The following is a 22,935-nucleotide window of genomic DNA, read 5'->3' as shown; positions in this document are numbered from 1 at the left end:
GAAGTCTGTTAATGCGATGCAGTATTTGCCTTTTCCGGCCAATTTGCGCCCATGGTCTGTCGGGCCTTGTATGGTGCCTCAAAAATGAATTAGGAAAAAGTGTGCGTTGGTATAATTTAAAGGAGTGTCCTTCAGCGCAACTACCAGGTGCCTACCTCTTGGCCATAGAGGCATGCATACTTGCGCCAACTAGCGCCTTGAGACAATTGACGAGTGCGTTATGTCGTATAGCAACAATTTGCTTAGAAGCTCTAAAGCATCTAGGCAAGCGCAGTTTCCCCCCCGTTTCCAAGCCGAGAACTTAGAGTGGTGGCACGCCGAGCATATGTGATGCAATCCTCGTCGTCCCCGTCGTCTCGCCATCATTGTTGAAGTCGTTCCTATGCCTATTACGTGGTCATGCCATCGCCAAGCTGTCGTCGTGATGCCATAGTCGTCCCCGTTATGCCGTAGTCGTCGTGTCGTCGCCGTCATGCTGTTGCCGTTAGGCCATCATCGTCATCATCACTCTGAAGCCGACGTAGTTGTGCCGTCGTCTTCTCATCGTCACACACGCGGTAGCGTCACACACACGCACAAATACTTGCCATACGGAAACACATTGTGTCATTTCTTAATACTTTGCACAACTCCATTCGAGGGTAGATAGCCTGCTGGCCGTAAAATTCGTTGCAAAATGTTGATTCTCACACTGGGTAGGTTCGGCATAATTTTAGAGCGCACCTCTTAGGCACCTATTCCTGCTGCGAGCGTGGGCGTCGGCGGCGTGGGTGGCGTAACCGAACGAACGAGCACAGCGAAGGATGAAAGAGCGAACGCGGAGTGGGAGATAAAAGACGCAAGCCGCGAACGGCGGAGACCAATCAGAGCGGCCGCTTAAGTGACGTGCACGCGGAAAACTAGCGTCATGCGGACCCGCTAGACAACTCCAGCGTACTCGAATCTGGTAGCAACCGGACCCTCGTTTCGTACTATCGGCTGCTCGCCACAGCTCTCGCTCGCGCTTGTTTGATTACCTTGGTTTGGTCTCGTTCGTGCTTCTATCGATTGCCATGGTTTGCGATTGTTTTGTAATCTGATTGCATGCGCGACGCGAATTGTGTATTACTTTCTGGATGGCACGCGGGCCCCAAGCATTACTTTGGAACCTTCGGCGAGTCATGTATAGAAGCCGACGCGTTTGACCCGCAGATGAGATTTTCGACAATCGCAGACTCTGCTACATGTGTCTCTCAATATATTTGCCCCAATTTATAGCGAAATGAAAGCGCGTATAGAGTTGCGCTCAAATTTTGGATTGGGCAGTATCGAAATCATCGGATAATTTTTTTTCTTTCCCACTTTACAGCTGTGTCTTCTTCCCATTTGCAACCATGCTCTTCCATCATGTAATCTTGTAAAGCGTGTTTTGCCTGCATGGACGATAAACCTAGTGGCGAAGCCTTATTAAGCATATAAGTGGTTTAAAGAACGAGGCATACAGGACACAGACAGACTAAGGCAACGAGATTATCCAGAGGTAATTCAGGTTGGCTTCCCTGAACATAATGAGTGAGGTACAGGAATAAAAAACGAGAAAATGGGGAGGTAATAAATACACCGATAGCAAGCGGCGTTCTTAAAGTCTTTTTTGTAGGCCTGCTCAGGACCTTCATCAGCGCAGATACAGACGTCTGCACGGAGCTTCTTTGGGAGCACTGGCCTAGAACTATCTGTTCCAGTAGTGAGTGACTATATGGTCTATCAAGCACTGCGCACGTCACTTACCTCTCGGCACTAGCCTCGGTAAAGACAATGAGTAGACAAAGAGAAGGTGGGAATTTCTCGGCACTCACCCACACCCATATGTTTTTTTATATACTATTACCTTTTTGATCGTGCTGTATTTGTTTATATGCTCTCTTGTCCAGGTTGTACGATTTTTGTGACCAAATTTATTTTCGTTTGACGCTACAAAAAGACGTTATCTATCTGTAATCTATCTTTATGAGGCTATCTGCAACAGGTGAACAGAAAATGGACAAAGAGCACGGATAAGGGATTCGCTTCATTCGCAATACATGGTTGCGCTTAATTGACCCGACGGGCATGGTCAAACGAGTATTCAGGGACGGAAAAGTGTAGCGCGGAGAAGATGCACATGTAAAGCAATGAGTGTGTTCACTAAAAAAGGGCACTGCATAAAACAAGAAAAATGGAGTCATGCTGCTTGTTTTTGTGCTGACAATAGACTTGCTTACGTGCATTGTCATTTGTTAATGACTTCTCATTAATTAGCTATCATGCTGGAAGCGATTCGTGCCAATTTTACATGCTGGATAGTTATTGCAGTTCGTCGACGTGTGGCAAACAGCTTGTGCCCCTGCCTCCAACCGTGAAACCAAGCAAGAAATAAAAATAGGAGTACCAATCAATATATGTACAATTGAGAGTGTGTCGTATGCGTAAGGGTGAGTGGCCAAAAGCACAGTTTTGATATCTAAATAATTTATCAAAGCATATTGACCCACTGCAGCAATTCCCGCTAGAATTAATGGATATATCAGCCTTATCTAACACATCCTATTCTAGAGTAAACGTCCTGATTTACTCATCAACCTTCTTCTACAAAACATATTTGGCTGTTTTAGAACTCAATTTGCTTATTGTAAATAGAAGCATTCATGAACCACTATTTATAAGCCATGAAATAACTTCTAAGCCTCAATGCAATACGCGTGTGCAATATGGGCAGAAAAATGTCTGAGAAGTATAACCGTTTAATTGCTTATCACATGACAAAACGATCATTTACATTCTGACGCACACTGTTAAGAAACTCAATTCATTAAAAAAAGCGTCTCTGCAACTACGTTGTAGCAGGAAAAAAATCTTTCGTTCGTACCTGTCATTGTCATTTCGCTCATCCATAAAATATCCACATCCAACTAAGTTGCCCTTTTTACGGAATTTTAGGCTACATTGCTATACACTAGTTGGTGGTAGAATATTTCCAAATAAATTGTCGCTAAAAGGTTGGATCTCATCACCTGCATGCTTAACCACTGCTTTATGCATCATGCCATAATGGCTTAGGGGAAATAAATTATAACTTAGCATTACGAAATAAAGCAGAATATGATTCGATTGGGTGAAAAGAAGAATCGTTGAAGCTGTACTATCGCATAAACTCCTCCAAGCTGCTTTTTCCTAAGACATGGTCAGCACGTAATCTCAGCATACCGACTGCTTTCATGCGAGCATTTGGAATAGGATTAGGTGAATGCGTAATTTAGGCCACGGAGCTTAAAATGCAATGGTCCCGCTAAACGCTACAGCCGAGGGGGGACGAAGTTAGTCTGTCTCCTGTGACCGCTTCCCCTACACGTTCGTCGATGCATGCGAAAGACAGTAACACACATGCACACATCACGAGCGCTGATACTATCAACAGAAAAAACTTGGTTAGTTGACAGTCAGCGGCCGCTTTGCGCCTGTATTTGCCCTCTTTCTTGCAAAGATATAAGATTGACACGGCCGCGGCGTGACCGTGTTTCTCCACAGGCGGCGGCAAGGCTGGGGCGGCAGTAACTGACTCGTCCAAGCTGTTCAGCGCTGCGGCGGCGGCACAGGGTCTGTCGGCGCTCCACTTGCGGCCTTTCGCCCTGAGCTCGCTCACATGCGACCTGCGGCTAGGCGCCGTCAAGCCATGGCTGTTCGCCGACGCGGTTGCACCACCTCCGGGCGCCCCGCCGCCCCCTCCTCCTGGTCTGCCGCCGGCCTCCACCACCACCACCTCGAGTCCTGCACAGGGTCCTCTGGGACTCGGCCGTGCGGCCTCCTCGCCGCCGACGCCATCGTCCCAGGCGGCCAAGTCTCCCAGCCGCCAAGCCCTCAGTCCTTCCTCCGGCGAGCCCGGTGGAGGACTCATATCCTCCATGGTAGGAGCCTTTAGCTGCAGCTTCGCGGTGGCGTCGGACAATACGTGGTCGTTAGATAGATAGATAGATAGATAGATAGATAGATAGATAGATAGATAGATAGATAGATAGATAGATAGATAGATAGATAGATAGATAGATAGATAGATAGATAGATAGATAGATAGATAGATAGATAGATAGATAGATAGATAGATAGATAGATAGATAGATAGATAGATAGATAGATAGATAGATAGATAGATAGATAGATAGATAGATAGATAGATAGATAGATAGATGCAACTAACCCTATGTTCCTGCAATGTGTTGTCCGCGCAAGCAGATGCGTATGCTTTGTCTATTGTTTCGTTCAAGTGCACGAAGGGGATACAAAACTGGCTCTATTCTATAGTGCTATAGTGCTATAGTCTAAGTGCTGTTTGAGAGTGACCATCGTCGAGGCAGTCGTCTAGCGATCGCATTGATTGCGGTCATCACTGGCGGGCGCCTTAACACCGGCCAATGTGAAAACGCTCTTGCGTTACGGAAGTCTTGTGAATACGGACCCTGACTACAATTCGCTGCCTTGCCTTCAAGGCCTATAATAAAGCAAGGATACACGCGCGGCAACGGCAACAGTTGTTGCCGACGGTGAAAAATGATTATTGAGTACACTGTAAGTTTCGTTAGACATTTTTATGTATTGTGAAAGAATATATCCTAATTTGTGCAGTCGAAAGTACACCACTAAGACAAAGACAGCACGACAAATCACGCATCATCAGATACGAGTAATATAGTTAACGAAGGAAGAAATAAGGGAAGTCAGCATGATGTATGAAATTATACATACTGGAATATGCCTCCAAGAGTATCAAATGAACGGTAAATACTTCACGAGACAAAGCTGAGCTGTGTGTCCATATTTTTTTTAGAAATTACGTGAGCACTTGCGCGACATGCGTGTTCTGTGAGGTGCTGTATGTACTAGTTCAATTGGAAGCTTGTGCACGAAGGTATCTGTTGCATTTTCAGGAATCTTGGAGGACATGTGATCGCAGACAAGAAGCAAGGCACGCGCATACATATTATAGCAGAGTTTCTTAAGCTCACCAAAGATGTACAATGTAAAGGGTAAAGGCGAAATAACTTGTCTTCCGATTATGCGTGCGTAGTCTGAGACGAGCTTGAGTTTGGGGCCGTTCTCTCGCGCAGTCACCGTGCAGCCGACTCGACCTGGGTCCTCGGCTGAGCCCACAGTCCCTGTCGGCGGCCGGCCTGCTGTCGGCGGTGCACCACCACCACCACCTGCACCACTTGCCCCACCTGCACCACCAGCACCCGCTGTCTGACGTGTACTCCTGCCTGAAGTGCGACAAGATGTTCTCCACGGCCCACGGACTCGAGGTGCACGCGCGGCGCTCGCACAGCGGAAAGCGGCCCTTCGCCTGCGAGCTCTGCAACAAGACGTTCGGCCACGAGGTCAGCCTCAGCCAGCACCGCGCCGTGCACACGTCCGAGCGTACTTTCGAGTGCAAGCAGTGCGGCAAGACGTTCAAGCGCTCCTCGACGCTGTCCACGCACCTGCTCATCCACTCGGACACGCGGCCCTACCCGTGCGAGTACTGCGGCAAGCGCTTCCACCAGAAGTCGGACATGAAGAAGCACACGTACATACACACCGGTGAGTGCTCGCTCGACTGTTGCTCACGTTTCTCAGTGACGCGCCTGCCCTGTTTTGAAGGAAGCCTACTTGAACTACGTCCGCGGCTTTTGCAAGCAAGTCTCAGGCCGCTACACTTGCCGCCGGGACTGTTGCTATAGACCGCGTAGTGGTGTTCTTGTAACAGTGCTGGTTGCAACCTGTTACAGGCATAGGTAACGGTACGAGGTAGATCAAGAAGTTTTAAGGAAGCTAAAAATATAAAGGGGATGTAGAGAAAATATTGGACTGAAAAGCCTTAATAGCATGACTGATTAGATCTAGCAGGCTAGGTGACTATTCATCACTGCGCCGTTTTAAAGCGGATGCCAATAAACCATTCTCGTCATCATCATGGCGCTCAAGAGTTGAGCACGATGAGGCCGAGAGTTGCCGTTAGCCTCCAGAAACATAAAAGCGTCCAACTGCGAGGCTCACTGCGCGGCACGCTGTCAACAACGATCACGTGCTACCATTGGTATCGGAGCCTCTCACAAAGACGACACGCAGCATAGGAATTGCAGAGAGAAAAACGGCGGAAGGTTTATGTTCACGGATATGTAAGTACTGGTTCACGTGCAATCGTGGATGCATTCGTTCGCATATATTTCCGAAACTAACGTTGATACGCAGGGATCATTGCTTCGTTCATCCACTTCAGCCAGCAACAGGCAGAATTGCAAGAATGGCAAAGATGGTAGGGGTGACACTGTCATGTTTGTCAGCGATTACAGCGACAGTCTCAGTGGCGACAGTGATGACACTGTTTGTCAGAGGCGACAGAACCAGATAAGCGTTTAATTGAAATCATAAAACTATACCAATTTTATAGCTTGCCACTTCCCAATTCGCCTCCCAAACTGTGATCACGGCAAACTATTCTCACCATAATTTGACCTGGAATGACTGGCCACGATGGGACAGGATTGAACAATGTCATGTATCTGCGCCTCTGTACATTTTCTCTGACTTGCATCGAGCATTAGGAACTTTCATAGTTCAAATATTTGTCGCAGTTACAAGCACCACGCAGAATAAGATTTATTTATTTGAAGGCTTGCTTTTCCCTTGCGCTTTCAAATTTTTTGTAAGCATGAAGCGTGCATGCGTGCGTAATACTGCAATGTCTTATTCTAAGTAACCACTTATGATATTTTATAACAATGACAGGTCACCCATCTAGCGGCACAAATAGAAATTAACCCGAAATTCCAGCGAAATCGCGAGTGACGTTGGTCTCGTAAAAATACACTGTCTGCGATATGGGCACTCAGAAGTTGTTTTCTGACGGACAGCGTAATTTGCGCAATTCTTTTACAGCGTTAGAACTCAAGTGCACGCGCTACTGAACACGAGGTCGCGGGATGAAATCCTGGCCACGGCGGCCGAATTCGCCCGCGTACTTAGATTTAGGTGCACGTTAAAGAACCCCAGGTGGTCAAAATTAATCTGGAGTCCCCCACTACGGTGTGCCTCATAATAAGATCGTGGTTTTGACAAGTTAAACCCCCTAATTTTCTTTTTTTTCTCAAGAGCACTTCAGCCAACTTTAATGGTGCCTGTAGCAGATATTATTCTCGTCTATATTTTTTTGGAAGAAGTCCCTAGAGAATAAATAAATATAATGTCTTACCGCTCGATAAGCCGTTATGTCGCCTTTAAGTTTGCGGAAGTAGTTGACACTATCGTCGTGCATTCGTTGTACTGTCGGCGCTCTTCTATGATCGTCGTTTTGATCGTGCCATCATCTTCCAATATCGCCCTATCATCACGGTGCTATCGTTATCGCTAGCACACAGTCACTGTAGCGTTCTCGTCTTCATTCCCGTCTTACGTCGTAGTTCCGTAGCCGTTTCGTCATCCTGCCTTTGTCGTGCTTTTCTCATTATCGTCACCGACATGAATGTGTAATCGCCGTCATTGTCATGTCGTCGCTTCATCATCAGTGCTGGCGTCGTGCCACCTCGATCGTTGTCATCGCCATCGTGCTGTTATCTTTGTCCACCCAGCCATCAATTAGAGTGGCACATGGAATTATTTCTTTCTGTCCATCTTCTTTGTTTCTTCTTTCAGGTTTTGTGCCGGTAGTAATCTTGTTACCGTAGCATGCTTGTGCTCTTAGTTCGATTTCTTTCATAAGCTGTTATCACAGCAGGGTGGCTTTCTCAGAAAATGACTATTCGCACCATGTGAATTGTTGTAGTTCGTATGCACTCATACGCAGTATGCATTTTATAACCCTCTAAGACAACGTTGACGCGCGCGCATATTGCGAAAAATTCTCGCGCCTTATAATCGCCACTTTGCTCTCGCTCTATCTCATCTGGGCTCTTCTCTTGCGATAGGAGTCTTTCCTCCGAACCGAATACTAGGCTCACAAAATAAAAGTTACGCACGCGACCGAGAGAAGCGGAAAGAAAATGGGGGAGGATGGGGCGGCGAAAGCTTTTCTCGCCTCCTCCACAGCTTTTCGTATTTCCCGGATTCTTCTCATTTCTGCCTTCCCGAGAAAGCTGTAGAAAGCAATCTACTCCCGCCATGCGAATAAAGATGAGGGTCGAGCACGCCGGGAATAGAATGCGCCAGTACTGTGCGAGATGAGCGGGCACGAGACAATCATATTCAGGCGCCCTCCGTCCGTATATTCGCGCCAGCGTTGAGCTGTAGAATACGGCGAAGCTCTCTCCCTCTCTCTCTCTCGCTGGAGGCAGGAAAAAGAAAGAGGCACGGCGCGCAGAGGGAGAGAGATAAGGATCGGGAAGCGCCAGTGCAGGCGGCGTCTCTTTCCAGCGCCGCGTCAACGGATTCTCGTTCGCTGCATTCTCCTCCCACATTGAAGAAGAGATGCTCCACATCGCGGCGGCGACCAGAGTGCGCGATGTAGGCCCGAGCACTGAGCGCACCGAACAAAAATCCCGTCGGACTTGAGGAACTGAATGAGAAAGAAGAACGTTGAGGAGGCGAAAAAACTTTTCCGGTACTCATATCAGCACCGCTTGACGCCGACGCCGCCGCGGAGGCGCCCTTTCGCAGGCTGTCCCTATCATATATAGCGGACGGGGTGGCGGCAAACCTATTCCAGACCAACGAGCGCTGAAAAGAAGCGGCGAGCCCAGTCGGGTGCCCGCGCGAAGCGGAGCAATGACTGCTTCATTCGGAGGCGCCGTGAATCGGCCGGCACCACGCAGCTCTGGGCCCGCGGTACTTTCAGGGATAGCACCCGCGGAGAGAGAGAGAGAAAGAGAGATCGCGGCCGAAAATGCCGCGCGTGTGCGTGATGAAGGTCGGGAACCAAAGTGGCGCATATCATTTCTTCGGAATCCAAAGAGGAAGCCTCGAGATGGTGTACTTCGCAGCACGGCGGTGGCCGCGCGTTTCTCGGTGCAGGTAGGAGGGACATTTAAGGTAACCGGGTACGCGAGTTCTTCATGTCGTGGCAACTCGCGGCCCGCCCGCAGGGACAGCTAGCGTTTCAATTTTTTGGCGTGCCAGCATTGTAGGGCATCGTATACGTTCACAAATGTCCGCCATAGTCTAGTGTTGCCCGTGGTATGAAATTTGCAAAGCCATCACTTCAGTTGCAATTCAATGAACACTTCACATAAGCCATAGCAATTTTTTGTTTTCTTCGCGCGCTAACGCTCAAATTGTCACATTGTAGTGACAGTGAAGACTAGGACACTGCCAATAGCATGTCTCTTGAGCGAGCTGTAATGCACTGATTTGGGCTTGTTTGTATGACATCGTCAGGCTTATAGCGCGTGAAAAGACAAGGACGAAAGGAAGACGTGACAGACACAGGCGCTAACTTGCTACAATATTTATTTCGAGCAAAGGACCCACACATCGTCGTTATGTCGAGTTTGTGCCTAGGAAATCAAATACTACTTAAAGAATAACGACATCAGCGAGCACAGTCATCGGGTCATTGAAATGGGATCTGCGGCAAAGTCCATCGGCTTTTCGTACATTCCAGCGTAATCACTGGCGCGCGCGTACGTTCCAGAATCCGACCGCCTCTATTCGCGTCCCTCACGCAGCCTTATAAGACAAGGTTTTTTTGCTATAGAAACGGCGACAACATTCGGGAAAGTTACGACACACGTAGGCGCATCTTGCGCCGAGCGAAAACTTGTTTAGCCGTTGAAACACTGTCACACAAAAACGCTAAATAATGTACGCATATGAATGCCCCGCTCTTAATTAGCATCGTCCTCATGCGGCAAACAGATCGTGAAAGCAACGAAGTACAAGTAGAAATATAACATAACAAATCAAGTAACAATTATAGGTTCACTGTTCGTTAAAAGGCTTAAAACGGCTTACTCTACGTATTTCAGGTCGCGCATGCAGCCCCTGCGATTGCGTAACACCGTCGAGCGTGACCTCATAGTCACCAAGACAAAGTATCGTGAACTAAGAAGTATCGTGTACGACCCAAAATAGCGGCGCATTGGTGTGCGAATTCAAAGGTGGTCACCGGGCTGGTATATTCCTCATTGTAGCGTCGTAGAAGATTGTAGGGTCAGCTGTCGGTTCTTTGCTGGTTCTCGATGCGCATGCGGACGAGTTTTCGGGCTTCTTTGGCGTGCTGGAGATTGTCAGCGGCATCGATGTTGTTTTCATCTCTGACATTTGGTAGCGTGCAGTCAAGTGTGGTGAGGAGGCTTCTTCCGTAAACTAGCTTGAATGGTGTCATCTGTGTTGCTTCCTGCACTGCCGCATTGTAGACAACAGCGCAGATGACGCCATGTAACGCAGCGTACACATCACCGAACACATGCATTTGAATTCCCGTGTTTCTTCGTACTGGCGTACAGGAATTACCTAATGATCTAATCTTTGAATGTTCTACTGTGTGCATGTGTGCGTGTGTGCGCGCGTGCGCATGTGCTTTTCCATATTGTCTGGTGTTGTCGGTGGTTCAATTCATACTTGAGTGAAGTTTGACATGGATTGGCGATGCTATATTATATGAAAGTTCACAGTAGTATAATAATCTCCATGGAAAGCCTCTCGTCAAAGTGATTCCCCGCCCCACTTCACACCGCACCTTCTATATTTATTGTTTACGTGTCGCCTCAATGCTTACGATACCTTCTTACTGCTTACGATACCTTCAAAAAATTATAGGGTTTTACGTACCAAAACCACTTTCTGATTATGAGGCACGCCGTAGTGGAGGACTGCGAAAATTTCGACCACCTGGGGTTCTTTAACGTGCACCTAAATCTATGTACACGGGTGTTTTCGCATTTCGCCCCCATCGATACGATACCTTCAAGGATACCTTTCAATTTCAATGCAAAAATGAAAGTGTCGCCTCATAGGTCATGCGGTGTGCTTTCGGATTGTCGTTTATCGAATATGTAACTGGGTCCAAAGACTAAACAATATAATGATCAACACGAACATAGAGTGGCTAGAAGCGGTTCATGGTAAACGTCCACAAAACGGCACCACCGTATTTTTCCTTGTTTGTTCTTACTTTTTTTTCGAAGAGACGTAAACCAGTTACATCAACTAACAGTACCACTCCTTAAAAGACTGCAGTCCAGCTCACTTTGTGCTGCCATAAAATGAAGCACTGCTATTAAGTTCGTCAAAGTGGCTATACAGTGATTCTCTTCAATGGGACACAGAAGATCGCTGAACTTAAGCTGATATCATGATTATATCTTACTTACATACCCATAAAGCATTTATTTGAATATTTCGTATTTATTTACTATTGGCCTCGCCATTCCTTTTCATTGCGTGACGTGCTTTCTGGGGGGACCCGTCATGATGACCTCTGGCAGCACGGCGTCAAATGAAAAGAGTGCTAATTCTTATCACGTTATCCCTACGCCGCATCGGTAATTCCATAAACTGCTGGCTAATGCGCCAATTTCAGTCGCATTCGAACGAGAAAATACACTGATATTCCATTGGAAGCTGGTTGAACCAGATTAATTCAGGTTTCTGCTAATGGTCTTAGTCAGTATCACACACGTCATGCCTATTATTCACGGAAGGCGGATTGCACTGTTCGCTAGAACAATAAAAATTCAGAGAACAGGTTTTTTTTCTCTCTCCTCTTGATTACGTTGCTGCATTTGTGAAACAGCAGCAGCATTAATTTGCTCGAAATCCATATAGTTTGATTCATCATTAAATTAGGATAATCGGTTTGCGGCCTGTAGTCTAAACTATGCACGCTGGTATTCCATGAGCCTGTCAAACCATCTAGTATTAATACGTATTAGTGCGTAAGCATCAATAGCCTAGCCATAGTCAAAAGTTGTAGTTTTGTTCTGTAAAGGTAAACAGCAATATTCATTATTCATTTCCTGCGAACCTCTATAGGTAAGCTATCAGCTCTTCGAGTCACACACGATACATAAATCAACATGCAAATTCTCCCAAACAAGCATATATATATATATATATATATATATATATATATATATATATTTATTACGGGGATGATGGGCCCCGTAATATATTGGTGGGAAATGCGGGTACCACGGCTGCAAACGGAGCTCCGCAGTGGACGTCGCATCACCGTCCTCACCATGACCGACGCTAAGCACTCGGGATCAACGTCGTTGTTGCCTCCAACTTCACCATCACCCGCTACGACGCTGTCCCCTTTGGTTGTGGTTGTGCAACCCAAGGATCCCGGAACTTTCTGCGGGACTGATGGTGCCGACGTTGAAGAGTTGGTGGCTATATATGTACGAACGTGTGAGTGGAATCAACAGATGGGACCCTACGCTTATGCTAGCTAACCTATTCTTCTACCTAAGAGGCACGGCAAAGGTGTGGTTCGAAAACCACGAAGAGGAGCTGACCAGCTGGGACCGATGCAAAGACAAGTTAACAGAGTTGTTTGGCAAAACAGCCGGCCGTAAAATTGCCGCAAAGCAGGAACTGGCCTCTCGTACCCAGCCCCTACAGAGTCCTATGTTTCGTATATCCAAAACGCGCTGGCGCTCTGTCGTAAAGCTGATCGCGACATGACAGAAGCTGGGAAGGCAGGGCATGTGCTCAAGGGAATTGCTGACGGCGCCTTTAACCTGCTCATGTGCAAAAGCTGCTCTGCAGTTCATGCTGTCATCAAAGAGTGCCGACAATTCGAGCACGCCAAAAGCCGGCGCGTCCTGCACCCATTCACCAGACTTCCCAATACTGCCGCAAAGTCGACGTGTGAAGATCAGCCCGCACAGCAGTATGCGTCGCCATCAGAGGACGTGGTGCAAATCGTTTGACGTGAACTGGACGCGATGACGCCCGGGGCTTCCTGTTCGCGCAGCCCTGATGTTACCCCTACTTCAGTTCCTCTCGTGCAAGCCATCGTTCGTAAGGAACTTGAAAACCCCACAGCCAACGAACGCTCTTCTACTATTTTCGCTACACCCCGACGCTTCCCTCCCCGTTATCGCAACCCTACTGAGTGGAGAACAGCGCACGACCAGCCGATATGTTTCACCTGTCACCGCATTGCTCATGTCGCCAGATACTGTCGCAACTCGTGGCCCTCAACACCTCGCACGCCGACCAACCTGAGCCGTTTTAATGGAAATGTCCGCAATGTTTCGCCCACCGCTGATTCTAAGAGCGCCGACAATTCTGCTAGGAACACCTGGTACAGTAACGTGGAAAGTTGGGCTAGTTGGTGAGTGATCATAGTACCTTGCTGGTGAAGCAGCGCACAAACACGGACACAGTGAAGACAAGCAGGAATGTCGTCTATTCCTGCTTGTCTTCACTGTGTCCGTGTTTGTGCGCTGCTTCACCAACGTGGTACAGTCGCCCACCATCGCCGCGCGAACACCAGTCTCGCTCACCGCAAACACATCGCCCATCTTCCCGTTGACCGCAGCCACGTCACCTTTCGTCCCCTGTGGCTTTTGGCCGCACCCTTTCGGAAAACAAAGAAATGCAGCTCTCGGAGGTGGTGCTGCATTGCCTACCACTGCAGCAAATCCTCTGTCTGTGCCCACAAAGAGAACTGTAATTGACGTTAAAATATACAACTTACCTGCTAAAGCACTCGTCGACACTGGAGCCCACGCATCTGTGATGAGTGCTAGCCTACGTAGACGTTTAAAGAAGGTCCTCACCCCAGCAGCTGTCCCAGTGCTTCGTGTGGCCGCGTGCTGGTTGTACTTGGAATGTGTACTGCGCTCATAAGTATAGCCGGTCACCCTACTTCTGTTCTTTTTGCTGTGATCGACAACTGCCCTCGCGACATTATCCTTGGATTGGACTTTTTATCCCATCATTCCGCTCTCATCGACTGCGCAACCGGCGTTCTTAAGTTGGAACTGCTTCAGGTAGCCGATGCTCCGAGCACCACTGAACCGCACTTGTGTTCGCTTAAAGATGTGCGTCTGTCACCTGAGGCAGTCACTTATGCCGCTTGCACCGCACAGCCACAGATTCCCAACGTTGAATATCTCCTTCTCCCCATAATCGAGGTGCTTTTGAACCGGAACGTCGCTCTTCCGCATACGCTGGTGACGATTACTAACAACAACGTCGTTCTTCCGCTTCTGCATTTCAGCCTGTGCCTTCAAGTGCTTCCAGCCGGCATGTTCTTGGCCAGCGTTTCTAATACTTCCGAATTTGACATTGAAAGTCTGAATGCCGAGAGCGGTTTCTTAGCACCAAATGCAGCTCAAAGCAGTTCCCTAACGGATGACTTGGCGAAGATGATTGCACCTTACTTCACCTCTGCACAGGCCACGGATATACGTATCCTAATCGAATCGTACCTTGATATCTTTGATTTCGGCGACAAGCCTTTAGGACAAACATCTGTTGTTCACCACCGTATCAGCACTGGAGACACTAATCCTATTCGTCGGCATCCCTATCGTATATCGCATGCTAAACGTCGATTCATCCAATCAGAAGTGGACAAAATGCTCCGCAACGGGCTCATCAAGCCATCTTCCAGTCCTTGGGCTTCGCCTGTCGTCCTTGTGAAAAAGAAAGATGGTACCTCGCGTATTTGCATCGATAATCTCCATTTAAACAAGATCACTCGAAAAGACGTCTACCCACTACCACGCATCGATGATGCCTTGGACTGCTTGCACGGAGCTAAATACTTCTCGTCCATTGATCTTCGACCCCGCTACTGGTAGCTTTTAGTTGATGAAATGGACCGCGAGAAGACGGCCTTCATCACGCCGGATGGCTTATATCAGTTCAAAGTCATGCCCTTTGGCCTATGCAATGCTCCTGCGACATTTGAACGCATGATTCGAGGCTACAAATGGACCACCTGTCTCTGTTACCTTGATGGCGTTATTGTTTTTTCTCCCACATTCGGCAGCCACCTTGCCCGACTCGCTGCGATTCTTGCGGTCTTCCGGAAAGCCGGTCTCCAACTGAACTCCACGAAGTGTCAATTCGGGCGCCGTCAGATTACTGTGTTGGGACACCTCGTTGGCGCATCCGGTGTACAACCGGATCTGGGAGAAGGACGCGCCGTACGCAGTTTCCGTGTGCCACGTTCTGCTTCCGACGTGCGCTGCTTCGTCGGCATGTGTTCTCACTTTCGCCGTTTCGTCAAAAACCTCGCCGACGTGGTCTTTGACAGATCTTCTAAAGAAGAACACGCCATTCTCATGGGTTCCTGAGCAAGCTCACGCGTTCGCCGCTCTCATCAGGTTTCTGACCACCCCTCCCGTACTTGCCCACTTTGACCCATCTGCACCGACCCAAGTCCACACTGACGCAAGTGGCCACGGCATCGGCGCCGTTCTCGCCCAACAGCAGAATATATAGTACCGAATGCGTGATAGCTTACGCCAGCCGCCTGCTGTCACCTGCTGAGAGAAATTACTCCATCACCGAGCAGGAGTGCTTGTCTTTAGTTTGGGCTGTCGCGAAGTTCCGGCCATATTTGTACTGCCGCACGTTTTCGGTCGTTACAGACCAATACGCCCTCTGCTGGCTGTCTTCTCTCCGGGACCCCACAGGACGGCTTGGTCGCTGTGCTTTGCGGCTCCAGGAATTTTCATTTGTTGTCACTCATAAGTCTGGACATCTGCACAAGGACGCTGACTGCCTCTCGCGTCATCCCGTGGATCCCCCTGATTCTGTTGCACATGATCCGGTGACCTGCATGATTGCTTTGACTGACATGACCGACATGCGCGCTGAACTACAACGCGAAGCATCCTTACAGTCCATCATCGCCGGAGTGCAATCTGGCAGCACCGACGGCACATGCCGCATGTTCGTGCTGCATGACGGCATCCTCTACCGCCGCAATATCAACCCTGACGACCATGAGTTGCTCCTTGTCCTTCCTGGTCATCTGCGATCCGTCGTTCTCGAACAACTTCACGATGCACCTACGGCGGGACACCTTGCAGTTTTGCGTACATACGACCGCGTACGACGCCGGTTCTTCTGACCGGGCCTCTACCGCTCTGTGCGTCGTTATGTCGCAACTTGCGAATTGTGTCAACGCCGGAACAAACCTCCCCTGGCACCTGACGGCCTACTTCATCCAATTGAAGTTCCCTCTGAACCATTATTCGCGTAGATTTTGACCTGCTTGGCCCTTTTCCGACGACGCCTAGATGGAATAACTGGATCACTGTCGCTACTGATTACGGGACACGCTACGCCATAACAAGGGCGTTGTCGACTAGTTGCGCAACAGACGTCGCCGATTTTCTCCTCCACGACGTCATTCTGCACCAAGGTGCACCTCGACAGTTACTTAGAGACCGCGGCCGCTCGTTCTTGTCTCGAGTTATGGATGACTTCCTCCGCTCTTGTGCCACTGAGCACAAGCTGTCCACCACCTACCACCCACAAACGAACGGTCTTATGGAACGTCTCAACCGAACACTCACAGAGATGCTGTCGATGTACGTTTCCAACGATCACCACGACTGGGACGCCACGCTGGCCTACATGACATTCGCATATAACTCGTCCCGACATAGCTCCGCAAGATATTCACCCTTTTATCTTTTGCATGGTGGCGACCCCACTTTGCCCTTTGACACCATCCTACCTTCTGTGCCCCGCGTTGCCACTGAGTACGCTCGTGAAGTCATCGATCGCGCTTCCATGGCGCGTCAAGTCACCCGATCTCGCTTATTAGCCTCGCAGCATCTGCAAAAAGAGCGTTACGACTGGTGCCATCGCGATGTTCAGTTCACCCCAGGTACTTGGGTGCTGCTTTGGTGAGCGTGTTGTTGGGTCGGGCTCTCCCAGAAGCTCCTTTCTCGCTACATAGGGCCTTATGAAGTCCTACGTCAAGTTAACGACGTCAATTACGAGATCGCTCCGTTACAGTTTCATCCATCCTCAAGCCCGCCGCCTGGTGCACGTCGTGCACCAGGCCGCGGGCTTTGACTTCGTGCACGTTTCGTGGCTGAAGCCATACTTCGCTCGCAGTTCTTCGCTTACCATGCGCCGAGATGGCCCTTCACCACCCGGAGGTCCTGTTACGGAAGGATGACAGAAGAGAGAGACAGGAAGAAGATCGCGAGACGCTGTCTGCTGCCTGTTGTTGCTGGTCTGCCATCTTGACCACATGGAGTTTGCTTGAATATATACTGTAAATATCTTCAGTCTATACTCCCAACATCCCCGTAACAACATATATATATATATATATATATATATATATATATATATATATATATATATATATATATATATATATATATATATATATATGTGTGTGTGTGTGTGTATAAAATACACGCGCGCGTGCGCCGTTGTGTTTGCGTGTGTGGGTGTGCGCGCGTTTCGCATAATTTGCCGGGGGAGTTTGCGTACTGCTTTGCGCGATTTCAGTCTAAACTCAGTGGTAGGAACGCACATCATCTATACTTCGTTCTCTTTTTTTTCGAACTTGCTAAAAGCGTCTGTAGTGTGGAGATGGTATGGCAGAATGCATAACTAAATGAGCAGAAAAAAAATTGTGAATAATAACCTTCCCAAGCATCCCATAGCCCTAGGACTGAGGAAACAGTGGGCAGGAAGAATCCGTCAGGGCATCAACTGTTGGCGACTTACCAGCGCGCCATCTTTCACATGGAATGAGAATCACATTTTTTGTACTGTGACTTTCAGATTTCTTCTATTTCGTTTGCTATAGTTAATAAATAAAAGCAACATGTTGCTGTTTCAGGTAACAGAGAGTGCTATAAAGATGAGAGGCAAGTGTTAGTAGACATGGCGCGAGACAACGATTGTGCCGTTTTTAATATGTAAATTTTGTCCTTAATTTAACGCGTTATTCGCCACTAGCCATACGGTGACCAAGCCCCTTTACCTGGACGTTCACTATTTCTCAATTAGCTTACTTTCGGAACGCTTCCGTTTCATACAAAAATGAGAAAATAGACAGTCGAAGAAAATGGGCCCTGACGGCAGCCAACTTTTGCTGCGTTGGTGTGAGGCTACTTTTACAGAACATCCTGTTTCATTTCTCAGGGAGGTAGGCAGGGAGGGAGGAAGCAGGAAAAGAAAACGTGTACCTCAGAAAAAAGAAAAGAAAAGGGCAGAGGTGGAAGGATGAGGAGGTGGGAAGCGTATCTATGCGCTAGCTTCTTTGTCCCGATGAAGCAAATAAAACAAAAATTATGACACGACTAGACGAGGTCGCTACAAAGCAAGTGTTCGTCTGGAGAGAAGGCATAGCAATCACTTCTTGCAATGCGGCAAGCATTGCAACGTTACAAAAGAAAAAAAAAGGAGCCCACTGCGAAAGAAAAGAAGTCTCTCAGGAGAGTGCTGCCCCGCAGTGCAGAAACGAGCAGCGGAAGCCGGATTCAACGAGAGGCAAACACGGCGCCGTGCTTCCCTTCGGATGGCGACTCTCGCAAGAAGCAGGACGGAATTCCCGCGCGCGCTGGTTTCGGCGCTGGCAGGAGGGAATGGCAAGCAAGTTACCAAGCACGCATGATGAACCCGGGGGAAAACAAAAGCGGCTGCAAATTGTAGGGAAATCCGATTGCGTGTGCGCACGCCGTCCGAGAGAGGGACCTCGGGGAAAAGCTCGCTTGGCGGCGACTGCTCAGCAGCGCTTGGCCGCCAGCTGTGGGTGGAAGGCGGCCGGCTTTAAAATTTGATCAGACGTCTCGCCCGTTTTCTCGGCGCGACCCTCTTGCTTGTCGGGCCGACGGCAACGCCAGGCAACGACGCGCGCGACTATACAGACAATAGCGCTCGCCAACGGAGGCGGGGTCGCCCATTAAGAATTCAGTGACCAATTAAGGTCCGGAAAAGTGTGCTTGGTGTCTCCCCCACTTGCCGGTGTGAGCGCTCGACAGACCGCGTTACGGGCTAACCCACAGGCGCGCGTTTGTGCGCGCATCCGAGGGGGAAACGACGCCAGCTCTGATTCTGCGAGCCTGCCGCGACCGGAGTCATCCACCATCCTTTTACTGTCGCCTCGCGTCCTGTCGCCCCTGACACACGCCGCGGACTCCGTTTTAAACCGCCCCTGCGGCGCGGGCTTCTCGCACGCGCGACACCCCACCCACCCACTTCTAGGAGCAGCGCGGGCATTCCACTTTCAAAACCAGGGTTCGCGCATGCCCCCCTCTTCTCTCTGGCTCTCTCTCGCTCCCTGAACAATCGCAAAGAAAGCGCTTACGTGCGTGTGTGCGCGCGCGCAGGGACTGGTGGAGGGCGCAAGCATCGCGCGCTCCCGTGGAGGGGTTGCGTGTGCGCCTCGTGTGTGCTTTCGAGAGAGAGGCGCGCGCGCGCGCACGCACACAATAATCGCGGCCGGAAGTCATAGCCCGGCCCGACCCGAAGCGCACACAAATCCAATTTGGTGGGCCATTTGTCTTGCAATGGCTCCCCTCTCCGGAACATCGCGCGGGCTTCCCTCGGGCGCGCAGGTTGGCTCCCCGTCGGAGGTTTGAGCGGGTCGTTTAGCCCCTGTGGCACGCGCGGCCCGCGCCGGACTCAGGCTTTTAGCCCCGGTATAAATTATACAGCGCCGCTCGGGCTTGGCCCCGATTGCCGTGGCATCAGCATCAGCCCGGTTGGCGAGCGCGCGCACCTTGGAGCGCCGAATTCCGAAATCCTTCTTTGCGAGCGCCCTGCTGCTCCAAGGTACACACGCGCACTTGCAGGCCAGGCCTATTTAATAAAAGCCAGCAGCCCAGGCCGGACCCGGGAAAGAAAGTGGTGCAGTCTCCGTCAACTCTGCTACTCCCCTCCCCTTACGTCCGTGCTCGTCGGGCAGACGCTTAAGAGCCCATCGGGCCGATATCGCGTACCGGACGGTTTGTTGTATCTGACAGCAACAGCGCGGCCAGGCCCGCCGCGACGCCCCCTCGTGGCTGACTCGAAAGGCCGTCCGCCGCGGAAATTGCGGGTGAGAATTACGAGCCGTGTTCTGTTCTGGCCAAACGCATCGCTGCCCCTTTTCCGCAGATTTATTCTTCGATTCGGACACACACACACACACGTATATATATATATATATATATATATATATATATATATATATATATATATATATATATATATATATATATATATATATATATATATATATATATATATATATGTACCAGTCTTCCTTCTCTATTACTTTTCTTTTTGACCCGCCTTTCACGTGTGCACCGGCCTCTATACTCTAGGGTTGCCTTTACTTTCGACTGGCTCACTCTACTTTATTCCTTTCCTGCTGCTAACCTCGTTATCTGACATTGCTGCGACTCGTTGCCGTAAGAGTTCTGGTAACAAATCGATGATGCGCAGAGGGGACGGGAGAGTAGAGGAGATAAAAAAGAGACTTGGGGCCGGACAAAGGCTACACTTGTCAGGCGTGAGCTTTCTCGTAGCAACAAGCGTGCCAATCGAGCGGTGCATGTCAAGGAGTGCGGTGTGTTTTCGTGTTTTTTTTTTCTCAATACAACCGGTCTTTCTACGACAACATCACGTCGGAATCCGGAAAAAGCTCCGTAGAGTTGTAAAGTAGTGGACTTTATGTGTCAAGTTGTTTCATTTTGAAACTTTAGAAGGACACACAAGTAGAAGAAGCCGTTTGCGAGCTAATAGCATGTGCCTTTTGTTCTTTCTTTTCTTTTTTTTCTCGTTTATGTGTTTGGACTTACGTGCACCACATTTGCAACTCTTTGCTCTGCGTTACCTAAAGACACTGTGATCTTTTTTTTTTCAGACCACAGTGTCCATCAGGCTCAATGAGGGAGATGCTTGAAAACTACTTCGAACTTTGTTTCGCCCGACAAATGGCGCGGGGAGCCTCAAATGTCAAGTTGAGCGTGGCTGGTATACTCTAGGGTTAAAAAGTATACTACGTTATGGATGTTACTCAAGAACCTTCGTTTGCTGCTATACTTCTAAAAATAAACGGTGGCCCTCTGTTTCCCAAGGGAAATTTTGCTGCCACTGTCCAGCTATAGTTAAACTATAGAACAAACTGGAGACGTGTATGTACAGCCAGCCCGTCCTCCCTTCACCATCAAGCCGGCAGGGGGCCAGGCGTAGCAACAGGGGGGGCCGGGGGGCCGTGGGCCCCGGGTGCACGGGGCCAGGAGAAGGGGGGGGGGGGGGTGTCATATATGTCTGAAGACACCCGAAAATTGTCGAAATCCTCGCCTTCCTCGACTACACCCGAGGGGGGGGGGGGTGACAGAAGTGCTAAGGGCCCCGGGTGCCAGACGACCTAGCTACGCCACTGGCCCCGGTTACTAGACACTCGTAGATTAAAGGTATTTCGCCACTTGTGACAGCGGAGGCTTGCTGCTTTGCTCAATTCTGTGTCTCTGCACGGAGTGTTGAAAACAATACCGTCAAAAACGAGACACGTGTACCGTGGTACACGTGTCTGCGGGGAGATTGTAATGGATACCTTAGCTATTTCATGCGTGTTAAAGCGTTGAAGTGCTATAGCAAGCGAATAAGAGAGCATTTTCGCTCACCAGAGTCGCAAGTGACGTAAATCAGTGCCACATGGCCGGTGTGTACAGCCTGGATTAGCGGCACTGCTAATGTTGTGTGTAACCATAAAAAAATCGAAATTGCCTCGTGTTGTCTGCGTGGTATCTCTCTCTCATCGAAAAAATCAAGGGAAAATAACATAGTCGTGGTCATTAAGTCATAACTAACGTGGTTACGCTGGCAGAAATGTGGAACGTGTTCACAAACTGCAATAAGGAATGCTACACGTTTCTGTTTCAGCACAGCGTCAATTAAGTTTCAACGGATCATTCAACGCCATGAATTCCCCACTAAAACTGGGTAAATGCTAGGGTGCTTCGTTGATCTCGAATTTAGGACCACTGCCGGAACAACTATCACGGAAAATATTGGCAATATATCCCACCCTCACGCCCATTTCTCTGCGCTCATGATATCTGAAAGCTAATATAGTGTGACACTGGCGGAGTGGAAGGGAAACAGCAAGATAGTTTTTACGAATTTGGAGGGTTTAAGAGGCTACTCATGGTGCTACATCTAAAAATCAATAATAAGAATGGGGTATGCAATTACGCTGCAGACGGTAACCGGTATACACGACGCGCATAGCCACCATCGTGGGTCAAGGTTACTTCACACTACATTCACAATTGCTGTTCCTTGTATCCGTTTATACAGCGACCGTGTCAGAAGTCTGACAACATCCGAAGGCCACGAATTGGAATACACAGGTTCAGACGGTTACGTCTATCGCAAAAGTGTGACCGTAAGCACCCCGTCAAGAGTGTGACCATCGCTTGAGTCATTTCACTGCGTTTGCGACGGGCGCACTTCTGCGACGAAAGCACGGAGGCCGCACCATCATAAACAACACTGTTTACACACTGCAATCGCTTTTTTGTGGGTCGAGTGCAGCGGAGCTCGCGACGAGCCGTCCCGGAACTAAGCGCACGGGGAAGGGGGTTCGTGCAGCTACAGGGAACGGGGTCCGGAGCATGTCGTGCGCGAGAGGAATGGGGGGGGGGGGGGGGGGGGAGGCGCCGTGACGGCTTTGACTCATCGCGTGTATCGACGTTGACGCAGGAGAGCAAGCGGCCCGCGAAATGCGCGCAGCCGGGCAGCAGGTTGCGCCGAGCAGGACAAACAACGGGAGTCCAGATCCGTTAACTGGATTACAAGTCGCAATTTGCGCGCGCTCTCTCAACCCCGAGAGCCTCGGGAAAGATTGAATTTCAGCGGGCCCTTGGAACTTGATTCAAAGGAGGGGCCTCCTCCACCTTGCCTTGGGGGATTTTGACCGCACACGCGCACACACGCCGAGACAGGGACGATGCTGCTCACGCCCTCCCTTCTTGGCCTTTCGTGCCTTTGCGCTTGCTTTGTTTTGCTTGGTGCTCTCGC

The 22,935-nt window shown here is 49.4% G+C and overlaps 1 protein-coding gene across 2 annotated transcripts in view; it reads left to right on the top strand.

Annotated features, from left to right (window-relative positions):
- Window positions 1-22,935, top strand: part of LOC139052073 (zinc finger protein Gfi-1b-like) — a 178,623-nt gene that overhangs the window by 107,922 nt on the left and 47,766 nt on the right. For both annotated transcript variants that reach the window (XR_011509678.1, XM_070529142.1), the window contains exons 3-4: window positions 3,544-3,920; window positions 5,118-5,586. Coding sequence is in view for 1 of the 2 variants with exons in the window: in XM_070529142.1 (XP_070385243.1) it covers window positions 3,544-3,920; window positions 5,118-5,586 (846 nt within the window). In the remaining variant the exon portion in view is untranslated. The remainder of the gene's footprint in view (window positions 1-3,543; window positions 3,921-5,117; window positions 5,587-22,935) is intronic.

The sequence above is a fragment of the Dermacentor albipictus genome, unplaced genomic scaffold (assembly GCF_038994185.2).
Source record: "Dermacentor albipictus isolate Rhodes 1998 colony unplaced genomic scaffold, USDA_Dalb.pri_finalv2 scaffold_17, whole genome shotgun sequence".
Classification (NCBI taxonomy): domain Eukaryota; kingdom Metazoa; phylum Arthropoda; class Arachnida; order Ixodida; family Ixodidae; genus Dermacentor; species Dermacentor albipictus.
Note: the sequence above shows the minus strand (reverse complement) of the source record. Positions and strands in the feature narration are given on the sequence as shown.